Source organism: Microtus pennsylvanicus, chromosome 7, assembly GCF_037038515.1.
Source record: "Microtus pennsylvanicus isolate mMicPen1 chromosome 7, mMicPen1.hap1, whole genome shotgun sequence".
NCBI classification, from domain to species: Eukaryota; Metazoa; Chordata; class Mammalia; order Rodentia; family Cricetidae; genus Microtus; species Microtus pennsylvanicus.
Genome location: NC_134585.1, coordinates 55,189,840 through 55,215,391, shown reverse-complemented (window position 1 = coordinate 55,215,391; position 25,552 = coordinate 55,189,840). Strand labels below are relative to the sequence as shown.

The following is a 25,552-nucleotide window of genomic DNA, read 5'->3' as shown; positions in this document are numbered from 1 at the left end:
GTTACAATTTTCATGTTTACTTAAGGTAAACCCTAAATAATTTCGTTTGCTTTCTGTCTGTTTGAAAAGGGCCATTCTGCAGCCCAAGCTGAGCTAGAACTTATCTAGTCTAGGCTAGTCTCAAACTTGTAGTAAATCCTGCTTCAGCCTCCCCAGTGCTGAAATTCCAAGTATGAGCCACCAAACTCAGCAAGCTACATTTTTAATTTTAGTGAGTAAATTAATTTACTTCACCAAATGAAAGCAGAGTATTTAGTACATTTCTTAGACAGGCATACATAAAAAGAAAATAAAACAACAATATTCTGAACAGATTTTTACTTATGGATATCTGCACTGAAGCATAACTTCCATTCTTCCTCACATAGCAATGATCTTTCAACTGAGTATAAAATAAATATTTTCCAATTTCAAAAGTAGACAGGCAATTTGCAACACAGTAAGGTGCTATGAAATTGGTTTGGGGTTGTTGGCTTTGTAAAAACAATTTTGAAATAAAAAAATACACAAAATCACAGGAGAACCTTGATGTAATATGTGTATTAGATGGCACCCTTGGGGTGTTGGTCCTAGGTTCACCACTTACAAAGAAACAGAGTAGGGTGGAGTGTGGCAGCAAGTACCTGGAACCCAGAACTGAAGCAAGAGGCTAAGAATTCAACATTAGCCCGGGGTGAAGGCACAGGCCTTCAATCCCTGGAAGTTGTTTCCTAACAGATTCCAGAAGATCATTAAGACTGGGAAAGACACGCTAAGAGGACTAATTTCACAGTTTAGATCCCTAGTACCCATACAAAAAAGGCAGACAGGGTGACATTTGTCTGTAATTCTAGTGCTGGAGAAGCAGAAATGACAGACTCCTGGAGCTTCCTGACTGGCTAGCTTAGCCTAGCTGGTGAAGTCAGGATTTAGTGAGAGACCCTGTCCCAGAAGAGGTAGGGAGTGAATGACTGAGGAAGAACACACTCTTACACCTGCGCGCATGTGAACACACACACACACACACACACACAGAAGATTGAGGGGCTGAAGGGTATCTGTGGTAGAGCATAATCTTAGTGTACATGAAGCAGTGGGTGCAATGATCACCATCAGAAATGAAAGAATAAATGTATCACTGGGTTAACAACTGACAGAAATAGTATTTGTGCTCAAAGACTATAGCGACCAAATAGGCAGGTCACTTCATCTCAAAGGACACTTTTATCTCAAAACAATTAACAGACCCCTGCCTCAAGGTCACTGAGAGGGGATGACTTACAACAGAATCTGGCACTGGAGAGTCATGCAGACACCTCATGGACTCCTTCTGTTGCCATGAGTAAGTAAGGTTTCATTCTTTGTTTGTCTGCCTGCTTATTTGTTTAAGGTCTCACCTTATAGCACAGACTAGCCTGGAAATCCTCCTGCCTCAACCTTTTGAACGCAGGAATTTCAGGCATGGGTTACCACACCAGCTAGAGCTTTTATAAATACCACAATACGCAAACATTTTTTCCTAGTAAAAGATTGTTGGCAAGGCAAGAATAAATAAATACGAATATAGCATTAAGTGTGTGCTGATTAGAAAAAAAGACTTCCTGAAAATAATAAAATGCTAAAAGAGATTATTTATAAGGTAATCTTGCCACTGAGATTTATAAGAAAATAGGGTGAGTTTTGATCTACCTGGGATGACTTAGGTGGGATATTGACTGAAGCTGCAGGATAAACCCAAGATCCTTTCAACGTCTCTTCCCATCCAAAGACTCTAAGATTAACCAGAAAAGAAAATTAATCATGTACAACCTACTCATCCTAATCTAGAAATATAAATAAGTTTTATTCTTGGCAAATAAAATAATAACCAAAATAAAAGTGACGTTCCATTGATACCCGGGTATGGTAGCCAGTGCCTAAAATCCTAGCACTCAGAGACTAGGCAGGAGGTTCGCCACAACTTTAAGGCTAGGTTAGACTACGTAGTCAGTTTCAACAGTCCAGGCTACAGTGTGAGGTCATATCTCAAAACAAACACAGAAAACTAGAGACAAGCCAGGTGTGGTAGAGCTCATCTTTACTCCCAGGACAGAAGAGGTAGAAAGTGTATCTCTATGAGTTCATGTCAGCCTGGTCTAATTAGTAGTTTCAAGCCAGCCAGGGATATAGTGAGACCTGGTTTCAAAACAAAATAATTCTACTAGGTGAACAAAAGAAAACAGCTTAAATTTAACACTGGAGTCCTTATGATAAGTAATAATGTCTGTATTAAAAGATCATCCATTTTCAGCCAGGCATGGTGACCCACCTCTTTAATTCCAGCTTAACAGAAGCAGAGGCAGGCCTATCTCTGTGGGTTAAAGGTCAGCCTGAGCTGGGCAGTGGTGGCACACACTTTTAATCCCAGCATTTGGGAAGCAGAGGCAGGTGGATCTCTGTGAGTTCAAGGCCAGCTTGGTCTACAGAGTGAGTTCTAGGACAGCCAGGACTGTTACACAGAAAAACCTTGTCTTGAAAAACCAAAAAAAGGCCATCATGGTCTAGTCGACATAGCAAGTTCCAGGCCAGCCAGGTCTACTTAGTGAGACCAGTGTCTCATAAACAGTTTTAGAAATATGAACCGAGGACTGAGAGTGTGGTCGGCAAGTGTGATGCTCTGGAGTTCACTCCCAGCACAGAAGAAGCAAAAAGGAAGGAACTAGGATGAAGGAAAGAGAAAAGAAAAGGAGAGAGGCGATCACTGAGAAACAATCATTCACAGCCACAGTGGTTTAGCACACCGTAGCAATGTAACAGAAACAAAATGAGCACTCAAATAAGCTCCTTCCTTTGACAGCCAGCCAGATAAACAGATCACCTTTTGAAAAATGCATCATAAAAATGGCAATATCTTAAACAGAGTATAGCCAGCCCAGGCACAGCTACAGGTATGTGCACATACCTTGCAGAAACAGACATCTCATATTAAAGTCACACTTCATTTTCAAAGTTATTATTTCCAGACTAGTCTCAAATTAAGAAGCAAATATTTGTAATTAAATTTCTTCTATAAGTTGCCAAATAAATCTACCTACCTTCAATCTGCCTAGAATAATCCAGAAAATAAACCACTGAACTATAAGCTTGCCCTTAGCACAGCTAAAAGTTAGCCCAGAGTTCAAATTCTAAAATATCCAAATATATGTATGTGTGGACATTTCTGATATCCACAAATCAAAAACAAACTTTGCTAACCCTTATTAATGCCAGAAACTTATCTTCTGCTACTTATGCAAATGTCCACCAAGTGAGAGCAATCTAAAGTCACACAACTTTGGAGAAGTGGGCTAGGCTTTACGTGTGTGTGTTTGTTTCAGAGTCTCATGTAACCCAGGCTGGCCTCATACTCACTCACATAGGCAAGGCTGACCCCTGCTACCTTGGGAGTGCTCAGAAGACAGCCATGCACTACCATACAGAGCTAGGGGATTAAACCCAGGTCTTCGTGAATATTAGGTAAGCACTCTACCAACTGAGCTACATCCCAAGTCCCTAAAATAAGGGTTGCTGAAGTATGCTGTCTGGCTTGCCGAGCTGAGGGCCAATCCCAAGCCCTTGCACATGATAGACAAGTGCTCCACCATCAGCAACACTTGCAACCTCTACAGGACTTGAGGGAGAAAAGGCATCACTGTGGCTATGAATGTGCACCAACGAAATAAACTCAAGACTAGAAAGATGGCTCAGTGGTTAAGAGCATTGACTGCTCTTCCCAGAAGACCCAGAACGCACACACAGCTCACAACTGTCTGTAGCTCCAATTCCTGGGGATCTGATTCCATCTTCTGCAGTATCCCTCTGCAGGCACAGATATACATGCATGCAAACAGAGCACCTATACACATAAAATTAAATTTCAAACAAGATTGTCAAGAATAGTTGTACCCTCTGTCCCCCTTACAGGAAATCACACGCTGTCTTTCACATTATCAAATGCAAAGTAAATACTCATCAATATTCTTAGTGAAATGCAAACGCTTTAGAATGAAAATCATTAAAAACTTCTACCAAGAAAGAATAACCTAAATTTTGCCCCAAAATTCTTATCTTCCTTTTAATCTCCAAAATGGTCTTACAGGGCAAGGGAGATGGTTTATTGGGTAAAGGAGTTTGCTGCCAAGACTGACAATCTGAGTTCAATCCCCAGAACCCTCATGATGTAAAGAACCAACTTCTGTAAGTTGTCTCAGACCACATGTGCTCCACATACATATAAATAAATAAATGTAAGTATTTTAATTTAAAATAAGTCTTAAAAACCAAAAGGTTCTAAATATTAATATGTCCTTCCTAGTCACAATCATAAAATACAGCAGGCAGAGGGACGGCGATCTTATCTTACAGAATTTTTTCATAAGAGACATTGAAAAATGCATTATGTAATCTAAAAGATGAGTCCACAGCTCTAAAACTCTCCACAACTCTCCACTCCACCTTTCTTTCTCAAAGTCTGCAAAACTGAGGAGTAAGCAACTCCACAAAAATGTTCTACACAAAGCTGAGAGCAGCTTAGGAACTCAATCCCCCTTTAGCACAGTTCCCTGGTTGGTTATTCACCTTTCCCTGAATGGTTTCTCCTTATTCTCGAGCCCCTGAAAACAACTGAGGAGAAATCTGGCTGAATAAGGAAAACAGAAAGAGTCCTAGCTGTCTCTATCCCAGTGGTTCACTTCAGTGGAAAGAAAACACTGTTGAGGAGACCCACCCTAACTATCCCAGCACACAGGCGCACTGGAAATCAACATAGCCCTTTACCCCTTAGCACGGTAGTAAAATTACAAGGTTTTAAGCATCTAAGGCTGCCATTTTTCTATTACGCAAGAACAAAATCAAGTCAAAATGGGTCCCATCTTTTCAAAGTGGCCAAGAGAGTGGATTTTCAAGCAATGAAAGATGGAAACTGGATCCAAGACTCCTTGAAGAGAGAAAAGGGATCTGGAATTTCCTACTTTTAGGGACAAAAGGAGTCACAAATTCAATACACATTTCTCTTAACAAAGAACTCCTGTGCTGCACCCCACCTGGGCCCCTACTGTTCGCTTTTACCCTTGTTTCGAGGGCCCCTTTCACTCACCATGGTTCCTTATCTTCTGCACCAAAGGCCCCTACCCTGGATTCTTCACTACAGCGTTTGTGCCCTGCCCCTTCCAGACCTTCTGGGGCACCTCAGAGCAAAATGCGCATTCGGCTCCCACTCCTGTGCAACCACCCCAGTTCGACACCCATCAGGACTCTCCCCGCTTCCCTTAATCTCCTTTCTCTTCCCTTACTCCCCATTCCATCCTCTAAATTCCAGGGCCCATCTCTTCCTTACTCATCTTCTCAGGCTGTTTTTCAGCCAGTCCTTGCTGCCCTCCAATGTCCCCAGGTTCCCTGGCCCAGAGCACCATCACTCCTTAAACCGTGCTTCTAGCGTCCGCTCAGCTTTTCTTTTCTCCCACAACTGTCCTATTAACGCCCAGCTCTAAGCTCGCTTTCCTTTCGTCCTTTCACTAACGCTCCAATTTCTGACTACACCTGGTTGTAATCCAGGTCTCCTGCCTTCCTCACTTTGCAGAATTTACACCCATCACCCAGCTATTGACCCACACCTTGTCGATCCTACCCCAGCTGATCCAGCCCTTCAGCTCATCCCTGGCTCAGCACTAGTTCACACCCTTGTCACGTCTGGCTCTTAACCACTCTTTCTCCCCTACTCCCAACTATTACCCGGTCCTGCTCCTTGTCTTTCCGTGCAACTCTTCTGGCCCTGGTGCCCCTCACCCCAACATCACCCACCTGCTAAGCCTTGCCCCTTGTAGACCCCTGCTCCTAGCCCTGACCCCGGATTCCTTCTTCCCAGCCCCGGGCTTCCTAACCTCATCCCGGGGCCAGCCTGGGTTTCTTTTTCACTCCTCTCCCGGCTTCTAACCCTTTCTCCTAATTCCCCTCATCTTATACTCAGCAACCGCTCCCCCAGCAGCCTGCCTTCCCCTCTCTCCCTTCAAGGATTTCACCTCAGAACCCAGACGTCGCCCACCCCGCCAAAACGCAGCGCCCGCGCGCCGGGGCTCGCGCCTTCGCTGTCGCCGCCCGTCGTCCCCGCCCCGGGCGCCCCAGGACCGCCGGCGTCGCGGTCCCGCCCCCTGCCGCCGCTCCTCCCGCCCGCCAGGCGCGCGCCGCCTTTGTCGCCCCTCACCCGGTGTGTGAGAGGATTTTTTTTTCTCCTTTAAAAGGGGAGGGCCGGCATGCCGGGGCCGGGTGTCCCCGCCTCCGAATGTCTGCGCGGGATCCCAGCCACCGCGGACCCCCACGCCCCCCGGGCCGCCCCCTTGGCCGCTTCGCCGGCCCTCCGCCCCCTCCCCAGACCCCCCCCCCCCCATTTACCGCCATCATCAGCACGCGCGAGCTGTCACCAGGGCGCGAGACAAGCGGGCAGACCACACCCCCCATCGCTCATTGGTACGCCTACTATAGCCCCGCCCCCAGGGCCCCGCATTGCGCCAACGGCGCGCCTCCTGGCCGCGACCTCTGGCCTCTACGCCCTCTCCGCGGGTTCGCGCCGCGGGCACCAAGTTTCGGGTTAGCCAAGACGAGGCGGCCGTCGGCCGGTCGGCGTGAGGGGGCAGGCGCGGAGCGGCCCGGGAGAATCGCCGGTAAAGTTTGGTTGAGTCACAAGGGGGTACAGAAGATTTCTAGACAAAGAGACTCTTAAAGGTGCAGAGTCTCGTGTCTGGCCCTCCTCCTTAAAGGGCCAGGCTTCTGCCGAGCACCACCTCCTTCTTTCCAGCCCTTAGTCTACGGGATCTGTAAAGGAATTCTGCGCGAGTTCGTTTACTCTGCGGCTTACCTTTAATTTGTCCCACCCCTCCAAAGAGGCCTTTTCCACTCCTGCTTGCTTTTTGGTTTTGTTATTTTCTTTATGGTGCAGCAGCAGCCAGCGAACCATGGAGTTTTCCCGAGGCAGCGTTTGCAAAAGTTACTCTTGGCGCCTGGACAAGCACACACGTGTGAACTTTTGCCACTGATGGCCAAGGCGCGATTCAGCTGTTTTATGAAAATCCTCTTCAAAAGGAGAAGGAAAAGATCGTTGCTCCCCAAATGGGGCCTAGGAAATAAATCAGACCGAGGTGGCGGTAGCCCTAAGGACTTCCAAGAAGGATGAAATCCATTCTGAAACAGAAAGGAAAGACTGGCTCACAAAGTAGGTAAGCTTCCTGGGTGGCACTGTCCTGACCAACCTTGCGGGAGAGGATCCCTCCAAAGAAGATACAGTGTTACAACATCCAAGACAAGGCTAAGGCAGGCAAAGACATTTTTAGTTTAAGAAAAAAAAAAGCCGGGTGGTGGCAAACACCTTTAATCCCAGCAGTCGGGAGGCTGAAGGAAGCAGAGCTCTCAAGGCCATCCTAGTCTAGGAGCGAGTTCCAGGACAGGCTCCAAAGCTACAAACAGCGAGTTCCAGGACAGGCTCCAAAACTGCAAAGAAACCCTGTCTCTAAAAACTGAAAAACAAAAGGAAAAAATAAAAACAAAAAGAAATGTATATTATATGCTACAGTGGTTCAAGGCTTTATCTGTAAATATGGAATAAGTAAAAATGGCAGAAATTAAAAAATAAAGCCGGACGTGGTAATCAAATCAATCAGGAGGCAGAGGCAAGAGGATGGCATTGAGTTCTTAGCCTCTACAGACTGCATGGTGGATTCAGGGGCACTTTTGGATAAGTAACAAGAGCGTCCTGGGTGAGGACGCAGGCCCTAGGTTCAATTCCCACAGTGGAGGCCATGCACCTTAACAGTTCTCTTTATGGGGTTCTAAGTTGTAACTCTTTACCTTAAGTGGATGTAATAATAAACATTTTAAAAGCTGTCTTTTGTTCTTTTTCCCCAATTCCCAACAACTTCTTGAAGACAGTTAAGCATCTTACTCAACATTTCCTAACAAGGTGCTTTTCTGAGTGAGAAATCTGGAAGCCACTTAAAACTTGAGGAAGTTGAGGGCTGGAGAGATGGCTCAGAGGTTAAGAGCATTGCCTGCTCTTCCAAAGGTCCTGAGTTCAATTCCCGGCAACCACATGGTGGCTCACAACCATCTGTAATAAGGTGCCCTCTTCTGGCCTGCAGACATACATACACACAGACAGAATATTGTATACATAATAAATAAATAAATAAATAAATAGGGGCTGGAGAGATGGCTCAGAGGTTAAGAGCATTGCTTGCTCTTCCAAAGGTCCTGAGTTCAATTCCCAGCAACCACATGGTGGCTCACAACCATCTGTAGTGGGGTCTGGTGCCCTCTTCTGGCCTTCAGGCATACACACAGACAGAATATTGTATACAAAATAAATAAATATAAAAATAAATAAATAAATATTTAAAAAAAAAACTTGAGGAAGTTATATGCTCAGAATAGGAAGGAGGAAAACAGCCCCACCACTGTAAGCACACATCACACCTGTGGTTCTCGAAGTCTGCTGCCGGGGATCCATTCGGAGGGTCTCTGAGACACAAACTAATTTTAAAATAATATTGAAAGTAATCTGGAGGCTGGAGAGATGGCTCATAAGTTAAGAGCACTGGCTGCTCTTCCGAAAGCTGTGAGTTTAATTCTCAGCAACCACATGGTGGCTCACAACCATCTATAATGAGATCTGGTACCCTCTTTTGTCATGCAGGCAGAACACTGTATACATAATAAATAAATCTTATAAAAAAGATTTGTTGTGGGAATGTCATTGGACTGATGATAAAAACAGAACAGTAAGGGTGAGACATGCTGTCTCAGTGGGTAAGCTCTTGCTGCTAAGTCTGCCTTTCCAGTTCCATCCCCTGGATGCACACGAAAGAAGAGCACAGGGTTTTGCAAGTTGTCCTACTGTGTGAGGTTCCACACAATAAACACAACACACACACACACACACAAATGTGATTTAAGGTTGACGCTGGCAAGATGGTTCAGCCTATAAACACTTACCACCAAGCCTCACAATCTGGATTTGATTCAGGGACTACATGAAGAAGAAATAATTCCCAGATGTTGTCCTCTCACAGTTACATGTGTGTGCCCACATACAAATAAGTGAATGTAACTTTAAAAAATATTTTAAAAAGAATAGTGAAGTTGGGCGGTTGTGGCGCACTCCTTTAATCCCAGCATTCAGGAGGATGCATCTCTGATTTCGAGGACAGCCTGGTCTACAAAGTGAGTTCCAGGACAGATAGGGTTGTTACCTGTCTTGGAAAAGCAAAAACAAAAGAAAAAACAACGAATACAACTGCTTACCACAAAAGCACAAATTACAAGAAACCAAAGTAGCATCCAAGTGTTCTTTCATGGCACGATACAAAAACAATGGTTTCACTTAAATCTCAGGTTAAACACTAAAAGCTATTCTAAGTAGACGGGCCTCAGGTGTGTTGCACACACCGGGACTCCAACACTTAGTTCCCTGCAGGAGTTCAAGGTCATACTCAGCTCCACAGAGAGTACAAGGTCAATCTAGATAAGTGAGATGGTTTTAAAAAAATCAAAAACCTAAGTAAACCACCAAATTTTATATATATTTACTTATTTATTTTGGAGGGGTGAGGCTGGAAAGATCACCTCAGATTGGAGGCTAGCCTGGAGTACACACTGTGTTCTAAACAAGCCTGGGCTACAGACTGGTCTTTCTCAAAACCTAACAACAAAGCGTTTCTTAAAATAAATAAAAGATCTATTACACATTATATATAGTTCACAGATGATCTATACAACTGTACTCACTTGCCTGGTTGCAAAAACTACACCCATTTTTTTTTTTTTTTTTTTTTAGGAGGGTGAAGCAGGAGATCATTGTGGACTGAAGGCTGGTCTACAGGATATAATCGTCTGGGCCACAGGGGAATCCCTTGTCTCTAACAACCAAAAGAGAACAATAACATCACCCAGACACGCTGGCCCACAGTTAATCCCAGCACTCACAATGGATATGAGTTTGAGGTGTGCCTTGCATACACAGGCAGTTCCAGGAAGCCAGAGGTACCCAGTAAGACTGTCTTACGAAGAAAGCTGTATAACACACCATCTCTCTCACAGCTTTCATACTCTAATGCAGAACATTCTTTGTATCAAGTGAATTTACCCTGCTTAAGCAATGACTCCACAACCTCCCAACTTTTCTTCCAGTCTCTTTTGTGAGATAGGTTCTTGTTTTGTAACCCAGGTTAGCCCTTCAATTGTATCAGCCTCTCTGTGGCCAGATTACAGTCATGTGCCTCAGTGTCGAATGTAGTTATAAGTATTCTCTGTCCTGCTGTGGACCGGGTTTCTGCAGCCTGTCTGTTCCCGAAGCCAGGGGCCCACCTAGCTATATTCTGCCGTGCCAAAGTAGCTTCTTTATTAACCAACAGTAATAAAACATTCGTAGTATACAGAGAGGAATCCCACATCAGTCTAACTTTCCATCCTAAACATCCTAATCTATCATCAACATCAGCACTATTAAAATGAGCCAGAGACAGGCTGGGGAGATGGCTCAGTGGTTAAGAGCACTGGCTGCTCTTGCAGAGGACTGAGCTTTGATTCTAGCACCACATGGGTGCTCACAACCATCTGTAACTCTGCCCTCTTCTGGTCCCTATGCAAACCAGGCACGCATGTGGTGTACACACATATATACAGACAAAACATAAAATTAACAAAAGAGAATCCAGAGACCGCACCTTTGTGTTCACAAAGCACATATTTATTTCCCTTTCAGTATCTCTACAATCCCGCTATACAGCTACAACCCAAAGCAAATGTGATTATGTTAAGCCTAGTACTACAGCTAGCTCCCAGACAGCTGTCTTCCTAAAACCAGCATTCTCATCCCTTTAACCGGAAGCCCAGCACATCTGTCAACCCGAGCCTTGCCTTTCCTACACAGATTCCCACTGTTAAATTCAGCTCCAGGGCAACCTGGACAACATAAATGTACTCTCCAAATTTTCCTTTTTAAGTATTTAATGTGTGCGCACGTGTGTGTGTGTATGTATGCACGAGCGTGTGCATATGTTAGTGGCAAGTACACACATGGCATACAGCACCTGCACCTGTCAAAGTCAGCATGTTTACAGAGTTGGTTCTCTTTGGTGGCAAATGCCTTTACCTGCCAAGCCATCTTGCAGGCCATAAACTATCTTATTTATTTTTGTTTTTTTAAGACAGTGTCTATGTAGTCCTGGCTGTTCTGGAGCTCACTATGTAGACCAGACTAGCCTCAAACTCAGAGTTCCTCCTGTCTCTGCCTCCTGATTAAAGTTGTGCTGGGCTAAATTCTCGGTTTAATGGACTCTAAAGAAAGTTCAGTATAATTTATTTTACCCTTAAAAAACGAGCCAATGTGCAGGTAGAGAAATGGCTCAGGAATTAAGAGTGTATACTTCCCTTGTAGAGGAATCCAGTGCAATTCCCAGCATCCATGTCAAGTGGCTCACAACTGCATATAACTCTAGCTCCAGGAGATCTAATGCCCTCTTCTGGCTTCCTCAGGCACTGCACTTAAATGCACACAACCAAGCACAAGTTCGCACGCTCTCTCTCCCTCTCCCTCTCTCTCCCTCCCTCCCTCCCTCCCTCCCTCCCTCCCTCCCTCCCTCCCTCCCTCCCTCCCTCCCTCTCTCTCTCTCTCTCTCTCTCTCTCTCTCTCTCTCTCTCTCTCTCTCTCACACACACACACACACACACTCCACAATTTTTTACATATTTTAAGTTAGACTGTGCTATATGATAGGACCTGGGATGGCTATGTTGGAAAATGAAATCAAATGCAAGAAAATCAAGAATCTTTGACTTAGAACTGAGGACACCTCAGTCAGTAAAGTGCTTGCATGGCACTTGAGAACCCAGCTAAAAAGGCAAGTGTAAAGGAATACGTGTGCAATCTCAGCAGATTCCTGAGGCTTGCTAGCCAACCATCCTGGCCAAATCAGTAGCCCCAGATTCAAGTACATATAAAATGATGATAACCGTGTCCTTTTCTCTTATACAAATAACTCTAACGTTAATGCAACTCGAACCTTTAAGGAAGTGATGACAACTGTGTCCTACAGTATTCTCAGAAGTCCCACCCAGACTTGCACACGAAAGCCAGGTGACATACAGGCTTTCCCAGCAGTCACAGTTCAGTTCCAGTGTCTGCCAGCAGAGCCATCACCTGCTCTGTTATCAGGGGCTCGCTTAGCCAGATTCCTTCAGTGTGGTGTTTCCATTAATTGACAAGGACAAAGCAAAGTACCTGTGTGGCCGGCCATTCTTCAAGCTTGAGCTCATGTCACTATTTTAAAACCAGTCATATGTGAGCACAAATGGAAAAGAACCAAATGGACAGCCTGGTAGTTGAGCGTGCCTACTGGTCTTACAGAAAACCTGACTCAATTCTCAGCTCTCAAATTTGCCTCTAACACCATATCCAGGGAATCTGATGCCTTCTTCTGGCCCCCCCATGGTACTGCGCGTACATAAGCATACACGCATACACATACACACAAATTAAAAACAAAATCTTAAAAAAAAAAACACACCAAAATGAAGATGTTGACTGGGTACACTTCTCTTTACCTTTTAGAAACTGAGCCCCTTATGTAGGAGCTAAGAAAGAGTCCATGTTTACTGCATTTAACATCTGTGTTTTCACTACCATGCACATTCAAAATTCTGCCTGCACATTGTCTCATCCACAAAGGCTTTGAGGCAACCTATCAAAAGTACAAAGTAGATACACTGCAATAAGACCAAATATAGAACAGAAGGCAAAAACGTAGTATTTATAGATTTTATTGTGATATCTAAAACATATCTCAATTTTTAAAGTACAAAAATAAAATAAACAAACATTAACAACAAAAGCAAGAAGTAACAGTAACCGATGTGGATAGCAGATCCTACAGCCAGGAAGGGATGCTGAGCTTCCCTGCCAGTCAATACCAGGGCACACATGAGCAGTGCCTCACAGCTGCTGCAGAAACATGTCCTCTGAGCACAGACTCCTCAGGGACATGCTACACTTTGTATATTAGCAATGTTGCCAAGCCTATCTACGTGTATCTCAAATACTAGCCTGGCTAACTGTTTCTGTAGCAGGTAAGAGGGAGATGAGCAACCATGTCAACGAATAACTTCAAGGCACACTCGAGTGTGACAAGACAACTTGTGAAGCACAACAGATGGCCCTAACAAAGCCGTGCTGAGTGTCAGAAAAGCGTGTCTGCAGAGATCTGAGCAATGCTGGAAGGAAACCACCCTTCTCTCTCTCTTCTAGAAGTGATATGGAGCTAATGAGTGTGCTTAGATCCTGTGGTAGCAAACCAGTATGGCAGTGCCTGAACAACAAGACATAAGAAGCCTAATTGTGCTAACCCTAGAGTTACTTCTGCCCTGTGGAACTGACTGCCTCTGAGCTATTAGGTAAGAAAAAAAATGTGCAGTAAGAGCCCCATGCTTTGGTTTTGCTACAGCAGCTTAGCCTATAGGGTCACACTATTCAAAACAGAAAGGGAATCTAAAGAGTTCAAAGGATGAAACCAACACTTCAGCAGACTCAGTTCTGTTCTCAAATCACCGCAGCCAACAGGTCAGAAAGCGAGAGCAATCCAGTTGTGCCACCCATCCATCTCTAGGAGAGGCCAGCCACCTCATCAAGCAAAAGGGGAGAGCGGGGATTCTCACAGCAGTGTGGCCGATACCAAACCCTCAGGATCTGGGGTCACATACTAGTTTCCCCTTCAGGGATGGCAGGAACAACCCTGTCCTACCTTTACCCCACAGCAGGAAGGCCCAAGTTTCTCCACCTTTCACAGTTACCATCGTTGAGGACAAGCCAAATCCAGTTAAGGGATGAAGTAAAAAACAGCTGTGACGGGGGTCAGGAAGGGAGTTCAGAGCCCCAGAACACAAGCTACAGCTGGGAACCAGCTGGGGGCAGAGGCCTAGGAGCCTGCTCCTCCTGGGCAGTACCCAGGTGACAGCTCAACAGGTGGACAGCTGCCAGTCACTAGCGGATCCCAGCCACTGGCACTTGCTGCTGTTTTCGGATCTTGTTGAAGAGTTCCATGTACTGTACCATGGTATCTGCTGGTCCATACACAGCATCATGTCTGTTCCCAAATACTGTGGGAGCCCCTGGTGTGTGGCTACCTAGAAAACTCTGTAGGAACTCAAGCAGGAGGCTCCAGCAGTCACTAGCCACCACACAAGGGCCATATTCCACCTGGGACAGAAGAACAGACAGCAAGGGTAAGGACGAGGATGAGGCTTGCTTCTCTCCCTCCTCCTGCCACCGTCACCGTTGAAAGTCACAAACTGACAAGGCTAGAGAATCTTGGCCCTGGAGAGTCCTGAAAAGAAACTGCCACTAGGGTCGTCTTTCTACCTGGGACACTTCCCAGACTAAGTTCCCCCTGGTTTTTATTTTTGTGACAGGATCTAACTGTGCGACTCAAGTTGGCCTTGAACTAGTTATGCAGCCAAGCTGGCCTCTATGTGATAAGTGCTGAGACAGGAGGCAGGCACCAGCACTCCCAGCCTTGGGGTCCCTTATTCTCTACACTGCTCTACAGGAATGGCGCAACTACAGGCATCCAACAGCCTCAGTCCCTGAGCCAAATACCTTTCAGGATATTTCTTTCTTGTTTTTCTTTTTTGGCTTTTCAGAGACAGGGTTTCTGAGTGCTGGGATTAAAGACACGAGCCACCATCGCCCAGCTGGTATTTCTAAACTAGCTTCAAAAAAGTGTGTTTTAGCTTTGCTTGCCTACTAAATGACACATTTCAAAAGACAGGCCCTACAAACTTCTGTCTTGTTTTGTTTTTTGAATCTCAGTTAATGCTGGACACATGAGGGGCTGTGAACCTTCACTATACTCCCCATATGCCACCTCAATACCGATATACGTAGGTTCAAAGATGAAGGCAATCAGCCAATAAAGATGCTTGCCCGCAAGCCCGAGAACCTGAGTTCAATCCCCAGGACCCACATGGTAGGAAGAACTGACTACTCTGATCTCTATACACGTGCTGTGCATATGAACACCTACATCCACAATAAACAAATGTAGCCATTTGTCTTAAACTAAAAACCTAGATGAAGGCATTTCATATGCATATTCTTGTTCACTATGAAAACTGACAGGTTCCAAAAGGGACAGTTTTGTTCCATAGCTCTGGCGACCTCTCATAAAACATACTAAGGAGGGGTATACAGGCACGTGACTGACATCCCACCTCCTAAACACCCCTCAGAAAACTGTCTATTCCAGCCCTTCTTGGGAAGGGTGGTTGGTGCCTATCTATATCCTTATTCCTCTGCTTCCTTGGTTCTGCCTCCCTCCCCCGCCATGCCCCAAACAAAAGACCCCTGTAACAGAGGCAGGGGAGATACTGAAGAGTCCATCTGAACTAAGCAGGGCTTGGAAAACTTCCAGAGCCCTTACTGTGCAGCCCACAGCATATTCTGCTTGCCCTTCACCAAGGTCTTACCTCCACCGAGATGCCACGGGCACTGGGCCCCATTGTGACCGTGCCCACTTTCACCAGGAAGTCACAATACTGGTAGCGAGTACCCCGGGTCTCAATCTTGCTGGCCTTAGCACTCTGGAAAAAGCCCTTGAGCTTCACCATGAGCACATCGAAGTTGGTGTCAGCACTAAGGCAAGGGCCATTCTCAAAGAGGGCAAAGCAGCTCAGGGGGTACTCAGAGTTATGCATCACGTACATCAGCTTCCCGGCCTGGCCTGCAAGGGACAGATGGCCCACTCATCATCAGGACTTTTATCAACAAACCCCAGGACAGGTCAAGTGCACCAAACAAGGCCAGCTGGTAGTTGGTAAATGCTACCTTTTCCAGAGGAGCCAGGTAACTGGAAAAGCCGGCCAGATAACAGGGGCTAAATACACCTGAAGAACACCAGGGGATTCTCAGAGTGCTGAGAGCAGCTGTGCGGTGAGCACGCAGATGGCTACTTTATCATGATTAGTAAACCACACAGAAACTCTTTTATGTTCTCATCTGTAATAAGTAAAACTAAGGACTGAAGCTGGGCAGTGGTGGCACGGCGCCTTTAATCCCAGCACTCGGGAGGTAGAGGCAGGCAGATCTCTCTGAGTTCAAGGCCAGCCTGGTCTACAAGAACTAGTTCCAGGGCAGACTCCAAAGCTACAGAGAAACCTTGCCTTGATAAAAAAACAAAACAAAACAAAAACAAAAGCCTAAGGACTGGTGGTGTGGCTTAGCAATAGGTACTGGACTAGCCCCAACCTCCAGTCCCAGAACCTCAAACTTAAAAGTAAAACAGAAGCAACATTTGGCACATCTCTCTGGACCTTAGCTTGTGCCTCATTTGACATCTAAATGCTCTTGCAGAGGCTTTGGAACGGGGGACTGTGAACTTTAGGCTAGCACAGCAGGCCACAGCCAAGCTGAGCTGCCTTAAAAAGCTAGCAGTGCCTCCTGCGAGTGAGGGCAATAACTGCAAACGTCAGTGGAGACAACTAGGAAAGCAAGCACACCACAGAGGAACTCGGGCTCTGGGACCTCAAGCTGGACTGTGAAGCCCCTTTCCAGTCTGCCAAGTGAGTTTCCTCATTTTTACGGTTGTTTAGTTGGTTGGCTTTGGTTTGGTATTTTTCTCTTCATTCTTTTTTAAATTTATTTTTATTTTATGTTTATTGGTGTTTTGCCTGCAAGTATGAAGGTGTCAGAAGCCCTGAAACTGGAGTCACAAGTGTGAGCTGCCATGTGGGTGCTGGGTGCACTGGAAGAGCAGGACTCTTAATGGTTGCGCCATCTCTCCATCCTCCACCCCCTTGTTATTGTTGTTTTTTGAGACAGGGTTTTTCTGTGTGGCCTTGGCTATTCTGGAACTCCTGGAACTAGCTCTGTAGATCAGGCTGGCCTCGAACTCAGATTCCCATGCCTCTGCCTCCCAATGCTGGGATTGAAGGCGTGTACACCACCCCGCGCTAAACTCTTCCCCCTACCCTCAGACATTTATTTGTGTGTGCCAGTGTATGTGCGCACATCATAGCCCTCAGGTGGAGGTTAAAGCACCACCCTAGGATAGAATTATCCATCTTCTCCCTGTGGGTCCTGAGGATCAAGCTCAGGTCATCAGACTTGGCCTTTCTTATTTGGTCTTCTACAGACTTTCTCCAAGGAGGGAGAGCTATGAATATATTTGGTTATATAGGACTTGGAAGAAGTCAAAACACTAAAACCAAAATACACTACAAGAGAGAACAGAGGCCCACAATTTGAAATATCTGCTATACATTTAAAAGCATCCATCTTCAAACCCTGCCTGCTCCTCCTCCTTCATGTCCTTCCCTATTCTGTTCTTAAGAATGCACTAAGTCCAATTAGTGCTATCTATATGTGCACAAGTGTGGAGTCACCATCTTAGTTTTTGAGTTAGGGCCTCTCACTGAACCCAGAGCAAGACTATCAAGCCAGCAAACCTTAGGGAATCCTCCTCTTGTCTCTTCCTCCCCAGTTCTGGGATTTTTTTTTTTAAAGATTTATTGCCGGGCGGTGGTGGCACACGCCTTTAATCTCAGCACTCAGGAGGCAGAGGCAGGCGGATCTCTGTGAGTTCGAGACCAGCCTGGTCTACAAGAGCTAGTTCCAGGACAGGCTCCAAAGCCACAGAGAAACCCTGTCTCGAAAAACCAAAAAAAAAAAAAAAAAAAATTATTTATTTATTAAGCATACAATGTACTGCTGGCAAGGAAGGCACCAGGTCTCATTATATTACAGATGGCTGTGAGCCACCATGTGGTTGCTGAGAATTGAACTCGGGACCTCTGGAAGAGCAGCGAGTGCTCTTACCCTCTGAGCCATCTCTCCAGCTTGGGTTTTTTTTTTTTTTAAGATAGCCTCGAATGAGATTAAAGGTATGCACTACCATACCTGGCTTGCACCCAAGTTTTAAAGTGGGGTCTAAGGATCCAAATTCAAACTCTCATGCTTACAAGGCAAGAAGCTTACCAATGAAGCTATCTCCCTAGCCCCCCGCCCCAAAGTCTTTTAATTTACATTTATTTATGTTGAGCAGCATGGGCACATGCGGGTCATAGGATGTGTATGATTCAGAGGAGGGCACTTGGGAGAGTCTTTTTTCTCCTTCTACCATGTAGGTCCTGGGGATAAAACACGAGTGTCAGACTCAGCGACAAGCACCTTTACCTGCTATAATCTGCCCCTAGCAAAAACAAACAAAAAACAAGACATTTAAAAAAAAAAAAAAGGTCAGGAGTCAACAACAGCAAACAAAAGTGACTCAAGCCTAGGATCCTAGCACTGGGAAGGCTGAAACTGGGGTGGGGAGAGCCACGAAAGGAGACCTAGTCTCCAAATAAACGCCATATGGTAGCTCATGGGTACTCAAGAGGCTTAGGCAGTACAATTGCCTCAAGTTTCAGATCAGCCTGGGCTACACAACAAGACCCCGTCGGAAAAAGATAAACAGGGCCGGGAAGATACCTCAATAGGTTAAGGCTCTCGCTGTCAAGACTGACAAGATCTCTGGGGCCCATATGATGGTAAGAGAGTACCAATGTCTGCATGTTGTCCTGACTTTTATTTCCTTGTTAGGGTGCATGTACAGACACATGAAATAAAAATATAAATAGATGCAAAAATCTACTTTTAAAAATGGGAATGGGGTTGGGAAGATAGCTCAGTGAGGGCCTAAGTGCTAATCCCCAGCACCCAGGTAAAAAGCCTGCAAGGTTGCACACACCTGTTATCCCAGCATTGGGAGCAGAGAGAGGTGGATCCTGAGATCCACTGGCCAGTTAGTTATCCACAGTGGGTGGTCCTGTCTCGAGGTATTCAGGCAGTCAGAACTTCATACACATCTCATGGCAAACACAACCATGTGCACGGACACACAAACACTAACTAAATAAACAAACAAACAAAAAAGATCTGGTAATGATAGTCCTTGCCTAGTATGTATGCGTGAAGACCTGGGTTCTAGTCCCAGCACCATATAAACTGAATGTGGTGATGCACACCTAAGATCCTAGCACTAGAGACATAGAAGCAGGAAGAGCAGAAACACAAAGTCATCAGCTACAAAGCAATGCCACAGCTAGCTTAAGCTACAGAAAACCTAATCTCAAAAGACCTAACTAATTAATTAATATAAAGTAAAATTTTAAAAAAAGTGATTACTTGAAAGGGACCAGAAATCTAAGACGTCAGCATAAGAAAAGATCAAAAGAAAAAGAGGACTTGAAGGAGGATGTGGAAGGTCTTCCACCCACAGGGCAGAAAAGATGGAATTCTAATTCTAGCAGGGATAAGAGTATAACAAGAAGCTGTCAAGATGGCTCAGTGGTTCTGATCCTTTACTGTTCTGTCAGAGGACTAGAGTCCAGATCCCAACATCCACACTGGGCTGAAGTGCCTGCAACTTCAGCTCCAGGGGATCCATCCTATGTTCCCTTCTGGCCTTCATGGGCACCCATCTACATAAATAAAATAAAGCTGGGTATAGGGTGCACTTCTTTGACCTCAGCACTTGGGAGGCAGAACAGGCAAATCTCTGATTTTAAGGCCACCCTGGTCTATGTAGTGAGTTCCAGAACAGCCAGAGCTACATAGTGAGACCCTGTTTAAAAACATAAGATAAATAAAGTAAAACTGAGGTTTTGTTTAAAAAGTTAGTAATGGGAAGATGGCGGGAGTAGGGGAGTTCAGGGCCTTCCCTGTACTGCACTGGCCTCTCTGCTGCCCCCTGCTGAATATAGCAGACTCTGCACTGAATCTCCAGCACCCATCCCTTCTGTCTGTAGCCAATTCACACCTTCCATCTCTTTTAAAATCCAGTTAAAACCGTGTCTTGAAAAACAGAAAACAAAACAAATCCAGTTAATGGCATGTTATCCCTCAGAGTCACTCAAAGTTGATCTTATTCTGTTCTCAGGTTTATACACTGTTGTAGTGATGTTAAATAAAGCTTGCCTGAAGACCAGAGAGTGAAACAGCCCCATTGGTCAGCCTTACAGACCAGGCAGTGGTGACACACACCTTTAATCCCAGTCGCCACACTAGTTTGCCATAGAAACCATAGAAAAAGGCAGTAGTGGCGCATGCCTTTAATCCCAGTACTAGAGAGGAATATAAAACAGAAGGAGGGGGCTGGAGAGATGGCTCAGCGGTTAAGAGCACTGATTGCTCTTCCAGAGGACCCGGGTTCGATTCCCAGCACCCACATGGCAGCTCACAACTGTCTGAAAATGCAGTTCCATGAGATCTGACACCTTCACACCAACAAACATAATAAAGTTAAATAAATAAATAAATAAAAGTTTAAAAAAAAAAAAAGACAGAAGGAGACAGCTCTCAGACACAGTCTCATTTTGAGATTCCTGGAGGCAGGATCGTCACTTCAGACTGAGGTAGAGGTAAAAGCCAGTGGCTGGCTGCTTTGCTTTTCTGACCTTCAGGTTGAACCCCAATACCTGTCTCTGGGTTTTTATTAATCATGCTACAGCTGGGCGGTGGTGGTACACGCCTCTAATCCCAGCACTCAGGAGGCAGAGGCAGGTAGATCTCTGTGAGTTCGAGGCCAGCCTGGTGTACAAGACAGGCTAGTTCCAGGACAGGCTCCAAAAAAAAGCTACAGCTAAAGAGAAACCCTGTTTCAAAAAAACCCAAAAATAAAAAACAAAACAACTCCCTCCCAAAAAAAAACTGTGTAAAAAAAAAAAGAAGAAAAAAGCATACTATACACTGTAATTTCATATCTGATTCATACTACATGAAGCTGCACTGCCTTGAACTTTTTAAAAATCAGCTAAGGACTTTGAGTAGAAAGGGGGGCTGCTGGGGATTGAACCCGGGGCTTTACACATGCTTGGCGTGTGCTCTACCACTACAGCATCAGCTCTTGGGAAGCTGGTTTGTAATATTTTACTTTTATGCACACAACTGTTTTTGCTTTCGTGTGTGTTGGTGCACCACTTACATCAGGCGCCCATAGAAGGCACTGGGCATCGGATCCCCTAGAACTGGAGTTACAATGACTGTGAGCTGTCATGTGGATGCTGGGAATCAAACCCGGGTTCTCTTGAGTAACCGCCAGTGCTCTCAACTAATGAGCCATCACCTCAGCCCTAACCTATTAGTGAACAAAGTATTTCTGGCTCTTGTAGACAATTTTTGTTTCCCAAGAAAGGTTCTCACTCTCTAGCCCAGGCTGGGCTTGAATCCAAGTTCAGTCCCCAGTACCAATATCAGGCGGCTCATAACCACCTGTAACTCTTAACTCTAAGGAATCTGACAGCACTAACCTCTACAGGCACCTGCACTCATGTGCAAATATGCACACACAGAAGCACGAGTGCACATGCTCTCGAGCACGCGCGTACACACACACACGCATGCACACACAATTAAAAATAAAAACAAAATTTTAACTAAACAAACAAGTAGGTTCAAACTGCAATCTGAGCACCACAAATAGATGCCAATAAATATAAATGTGTGTGGGACTCCAAGCCAGGGCCCGCCATCTGCTCACAGCCATCTACTGACCTTGGCTGCCCAGGGTAGAGGCAGCTGTGTGGTAAGTCTCACAGTCCACACAAAACGTCCCTTGTTTCTCTGCCCCGAGCATCTCCAATTTCCTGGTAAGGAGCTCCACCGTCTGCTGGACACTCTTGCCCTCAGCCACAGGCATCTGGGACACACTGGAAAACAGAACAAGTCAGCGATGTCCAGAGCACACGTGTCTGGCTCAGTCACTCATTCCAGACAGGTCACAGTCCAACAGCGCTAGGCGTTACGTTAGACAACATTAACTCTGATCCCTGTCCCTCAAACCTGAAAAGAGGCCCACAGTCTGCAAGAGTTCCTCTAAAAGGCAGAGCACAGGTCTCAAGTGTTTCACACGTGGACATTAAGCTTTCTACCACATCCCCAGTGAAGACACGTGTGCCAACATTCTGTGAAGATTCTAGGTGGTACGCACTGCACACATCCAGTATCACTGAGTTGTTCAATGAATGTGACGGTGTATGCTGCCAACCTGAGAGAAACTACAATCACTGGTTACTTGTTGGAGACGGGGGCTCACAACCACGCAGCCCAAGCTGACCTCACTCTTTTAGCAACCCTTCTGTCTTAACCTCCCAGGGGCTTGAATTACAGGGTACACTTGGCTGAGATCTATTTCTTAGACTCCCGACCACATCTATGAGAGTCTATATTTAACTGAGGTGTAGATAAAAGAGCTGAGTGGGACATTCCCTCCACCCTCGACTACAAACACAATGTAACTAGCCACCTCATACTCTTTGGGCTCAAACAGTGAGTCAAAATAAACTGTCACAGGTTGCTGTTGTCAGGTCCTGAACCACTGGAGGCTGGTGGCTACTGTTCTGGACACTGTGGTCAGAACCACCACAGCACTCCATTTACCAGCACTAAAAGTGTGAAGCAGCCCTCAAGGGTATAAGTCTAGAAAAAGATACCCAACAGTTCTTTCAAGAACTGCAACTATTTACTAGGTTTCCACCTTATGGTAGCTTCCCCATGGAGCGGTAGGCAATTATTGTCAAGCACCAGCTATGTGTAAGACCTGTGAGCCTTCAGATGATTGTTCTTTCTTTTCTTTTTTCTTTTTGGAGACAAGATCTCACTATGTAGCTCTGGCTGTCCTGGAACTCACTATGTAGACCAGGCTGGCCTCCAACTCATAGAAATCTGCCTCCCACGTACTGGGATCAAAGGTGTGGCCCTTCAGATGGAGTGACTGACTCTTCCAGCGGCCCCCGGAAAGGTCTTGTCCTACCTCAACTTACTGCAACTGGCGAAACTGCACTATAAAGGCTAAACAGTCTGCATAAGGTCGTACAGTTGATGGATAGTATAGATAAGATTCAAAGTCCTGCAAATGGGCTCCGATCTGTGAGTGTTTTGTTTAGTTTGATTTCTCCACACCTGTGAGTGTTTTGTTTTGTTTGATTTGGTTTTCTTGTCTTGTCTTTTCTTTTTCTTTTCTTTTTTTTTTTTTTTTTTGAGATAGGGTGTCTCTGTGTAACCCAACTGTCCTTGAACTCACTCTGTAGAACAGGTTGGCCTCAAACTCACAGAGCTCCACCTGCCTCTGCCTCCCAAGGGCCTCACCTGTGCTCTTTACCCACTCTCCTACACTGCCTCTAGGGATGTCATAACCTGCTAATACTCATTCAATTTTATTTATTTATTTGGTTTTCCGGGACAGGGTTGCTTTGTGTAGCCCTGGCTGTCCTGGAACTCAATTTGTAGATCAAGTTCAAGGCTGGTCTTTAACTCAGAAATCTACCTAACCTCTGCTACCTGAATACTGGGATTAAAGACATGAGTCACAATGACTGGCAAGGTAGCAATCTGCTAAAATATTTTTAGAGAGACTGCTGGAGATTACGAACTCACATTGCAGCCACTACTGATCTGGAATTCACTACATTAGCCCCCACTGACCTCCCACTTTTAGCAATCCTGCTGCTGCTCACCTATGTACTGGAATTACAGGCGCACACTTGGTTCAGACCTATGAACATGAACAATGAATAAATAATAACACAGATGGTATTTAACTGTTCATAAAATCAAAAATTTCCCCAAACTACTATGTTTTTAAAACCCTGTCTTCTTTTACAATCAATCAGATAAGTCTATTAAGGAAGAACCCTACTGTTACTAAAAACTTTTCTCTTTATGAAAAAAGCACCAATAAGGAATATATGAAACAGAAGAGACTTGATAAAGTGACCCTGTGACAGAAATTCTGGAATCCTGAGAAAGCTGAAGAGATACTAGTAGACAGGGAACCTTTTTCTGTATAATTACCTTCTCTGTATAATTACCCAAGGTGGGCAGGCATTGGCGGCGCACTCCTGTAATCCCAGGATGTAGTAGTCAGAGGCAAAGACTCCGAAGCTACAGAGCAGCCTGGCCTAAACGGGCCATTAAACATAAAGATGGGGCATGGTGGGATTCTAGGGCTGAGTCGGCTGTGATTTCCATTTTCATTGCTGACAGGCACTATTTACAGTGTGATGAGGTTGAGATAAGGCTTCAGGCATCAACTGTGGGCACTAAAAAGCATGCAAGAGCCTGGGCTACCTGAAGAACTTCCCACAGGCAACTTTCACAGAACAACCCTGCTGCTCGTGACTTCACGTACCCTGCCCTCCAGGCCTCTCTAACTGGGAAGGTGCACACCACTGCCAAGATTTTTTTTTAAGTGTGAGACCTAGTATTAGTTAATGCCCAGAAAAGCACAGTGTCCAGCACTCGGGAGGCAGACGCAGGCAGAGCTCTGTGAGTTCAAGGTCACCCTGCTCCACAAGAGCTAGTTCCAGGACGGGCTTCAAAGCTACAGAGGATCCCTGTCTGGAAAAACCAAGAGAGAGAGAGGGAGGGAGGGAGGGAGGGAGGAAGGGAAGGAGGGAGGGAAAGAAAAGCAGTGTCCAGACGTTACTAACCACCTCTCTTTTTCCAAGTGAGATTTAAAACATGTTTAAGATAAAAAGTCAATAATCAAAACTAACTCAAACATTTAGGAAGTGATTCCTGAATAGTTAATGACCCTGAACTCAGATCTCCAAATCCTCAAAGCTCCTTTTCCCCTCCCCCTGACGCTAGCCCCAATATCTTAAAGTGGACAAATTAAAGCCAGGCTGCTATAATTGCAAGTAAAATGTAAAAAGCACTTTCTCCTCGATCCCTTTTTTATCCCTGCCTGCAAATAATTCCTAGTCCAAAAACCCTATATGCAACTTTTGGGTTCTACTCCCAACAGTACTATGTCCTCACGGACACGAAGAAATACCAAGAAAAAGAAGGTACAACCCCAGGCAGGCTCTCGGGACAAAGCACTCTCTTTGCCAAAGGGATGCGTCTGGGAAAGAAGAAGCACCACACGGTGTCCCTTGCTCCACACGACCTGAGGACATCTTTGTCAGCCCGTGAGGACCCGAGAAGTTCGGTCCCGATCTCCCTCCCGGGGCCACTACAAGCTTACAGGAGCCTTCACGACCCCAAGCTCCGCCCCACAGAAGCCCTTGCAGTCCTACCAAGTCACTCCCATGGCGTAGGGTCAAAAAGGAGGCACTTCCAAACACCCGAACTGAGAATTCAGAGGCCCACAGGAGGTGAAGCCACCTAAGGCAGGACGCAGTCGTACATCGGGCTCCGGAAATACGCAAATACTGGGCGCCAGGGCGGCGCGCCCAAAGGAAAGGGGCGTGTCCGAGCGCTCCAGAGGTGACGCTTCTAGTACGTCATCGACCCGGCTCCGCCCCCAAGGCGCGCTTTGCTTTGACAGGACACCTTAGCCTACATTCATGAGTTCTGGAAAAGGTGACTCGGACTTCCACCTCTTCCAGACAACGAGAGTACCTGAGAATTTGGGGAGTCCAGCTCCAAGCCCCGGAACTCTACGAGACATGGCGGTATATGAGGAACTTCCGGCCTCCGAACGCTGGGAGGCGCTGTGATCTCTCAGTAATCTCTTGGTCACAGGAATTCAGCGCG

The 25,552-nt window shown here is 45.6% G+C and overlaps 2 protein-coding genes across 13 annotated transcripts in view; both read right to left on the bottom strand.

Moving 5' to 3' along the window:
• Positions 1–21,653, bottom strand: part of Usp49 (ubiquitin specific peptidase 49) — a 76,896-nt gene extending 55,243 nt beyond the window's left edge. For 2 of the 8 annotated variants that reach the window (XM_075980873.1, XM_075980868.1), the window contains exon 1: positions 21,566–21,653. The gene's annotated coding sequence lies outside the window, so the exon portion shown is untranslated. Of the gene's footprint in view, positions 1–1,668; positions 1,753–5,092; positions 6,054–6,847; positions 7,097–21,565 lie in introns of those variants that run through there. The other 6 variants (XM_075980876.1, XM_075980874.1, XM_075980870.1 and 3 more) reach the window with 5 other exon arrangements.
• Positions 12,786–25,495, bottom strand: Med20 (mediator complex subunit 20). 5 transcript variants are annotated; one of them, XM_075980892.1, is made up of 6 exons: positions 25,093–25,229; positions 23,864–24,409; positions 23,527–23,564; positions 21,566–21,720; positions 15,502–15,755; positions 12,786–14,233 (listed from the first exon to the last, which is right to left on the bottom strand). In XM_075980892.1, the coding sequence occupies exons 4-6, from the start codon at positions 21,708–21,710 to the stop codon at positions 14,018–14,020; spliced, it is 615 nt and encodes a 204-aa protein (XP_075837007.1). In that variant the 5' UTR covers positions 21,711–21,720; positions 23,527–23,564; positions 23,864–24,409; positions 25,093–25,229; the 3' UTR covers positions 12,786–14,017. The 5 variants fall into 5 exon arrangements, with proteins under 5 accessions (XP_075837007.1, XP_075837005.1, XP_075837006.1 ...); XM_075980890.1 differs by lacking the exon at positions 23,527–23,564 and having other exon boundaries at positions 25,093–25,218; XM_075980891.1 differs by lacking the exon at positions 23,864–24,409 and having other exon boundaries at positions 25,093–25,207.
• Positions 25,496–25,552: the final 57 nt, after the last annotated feature.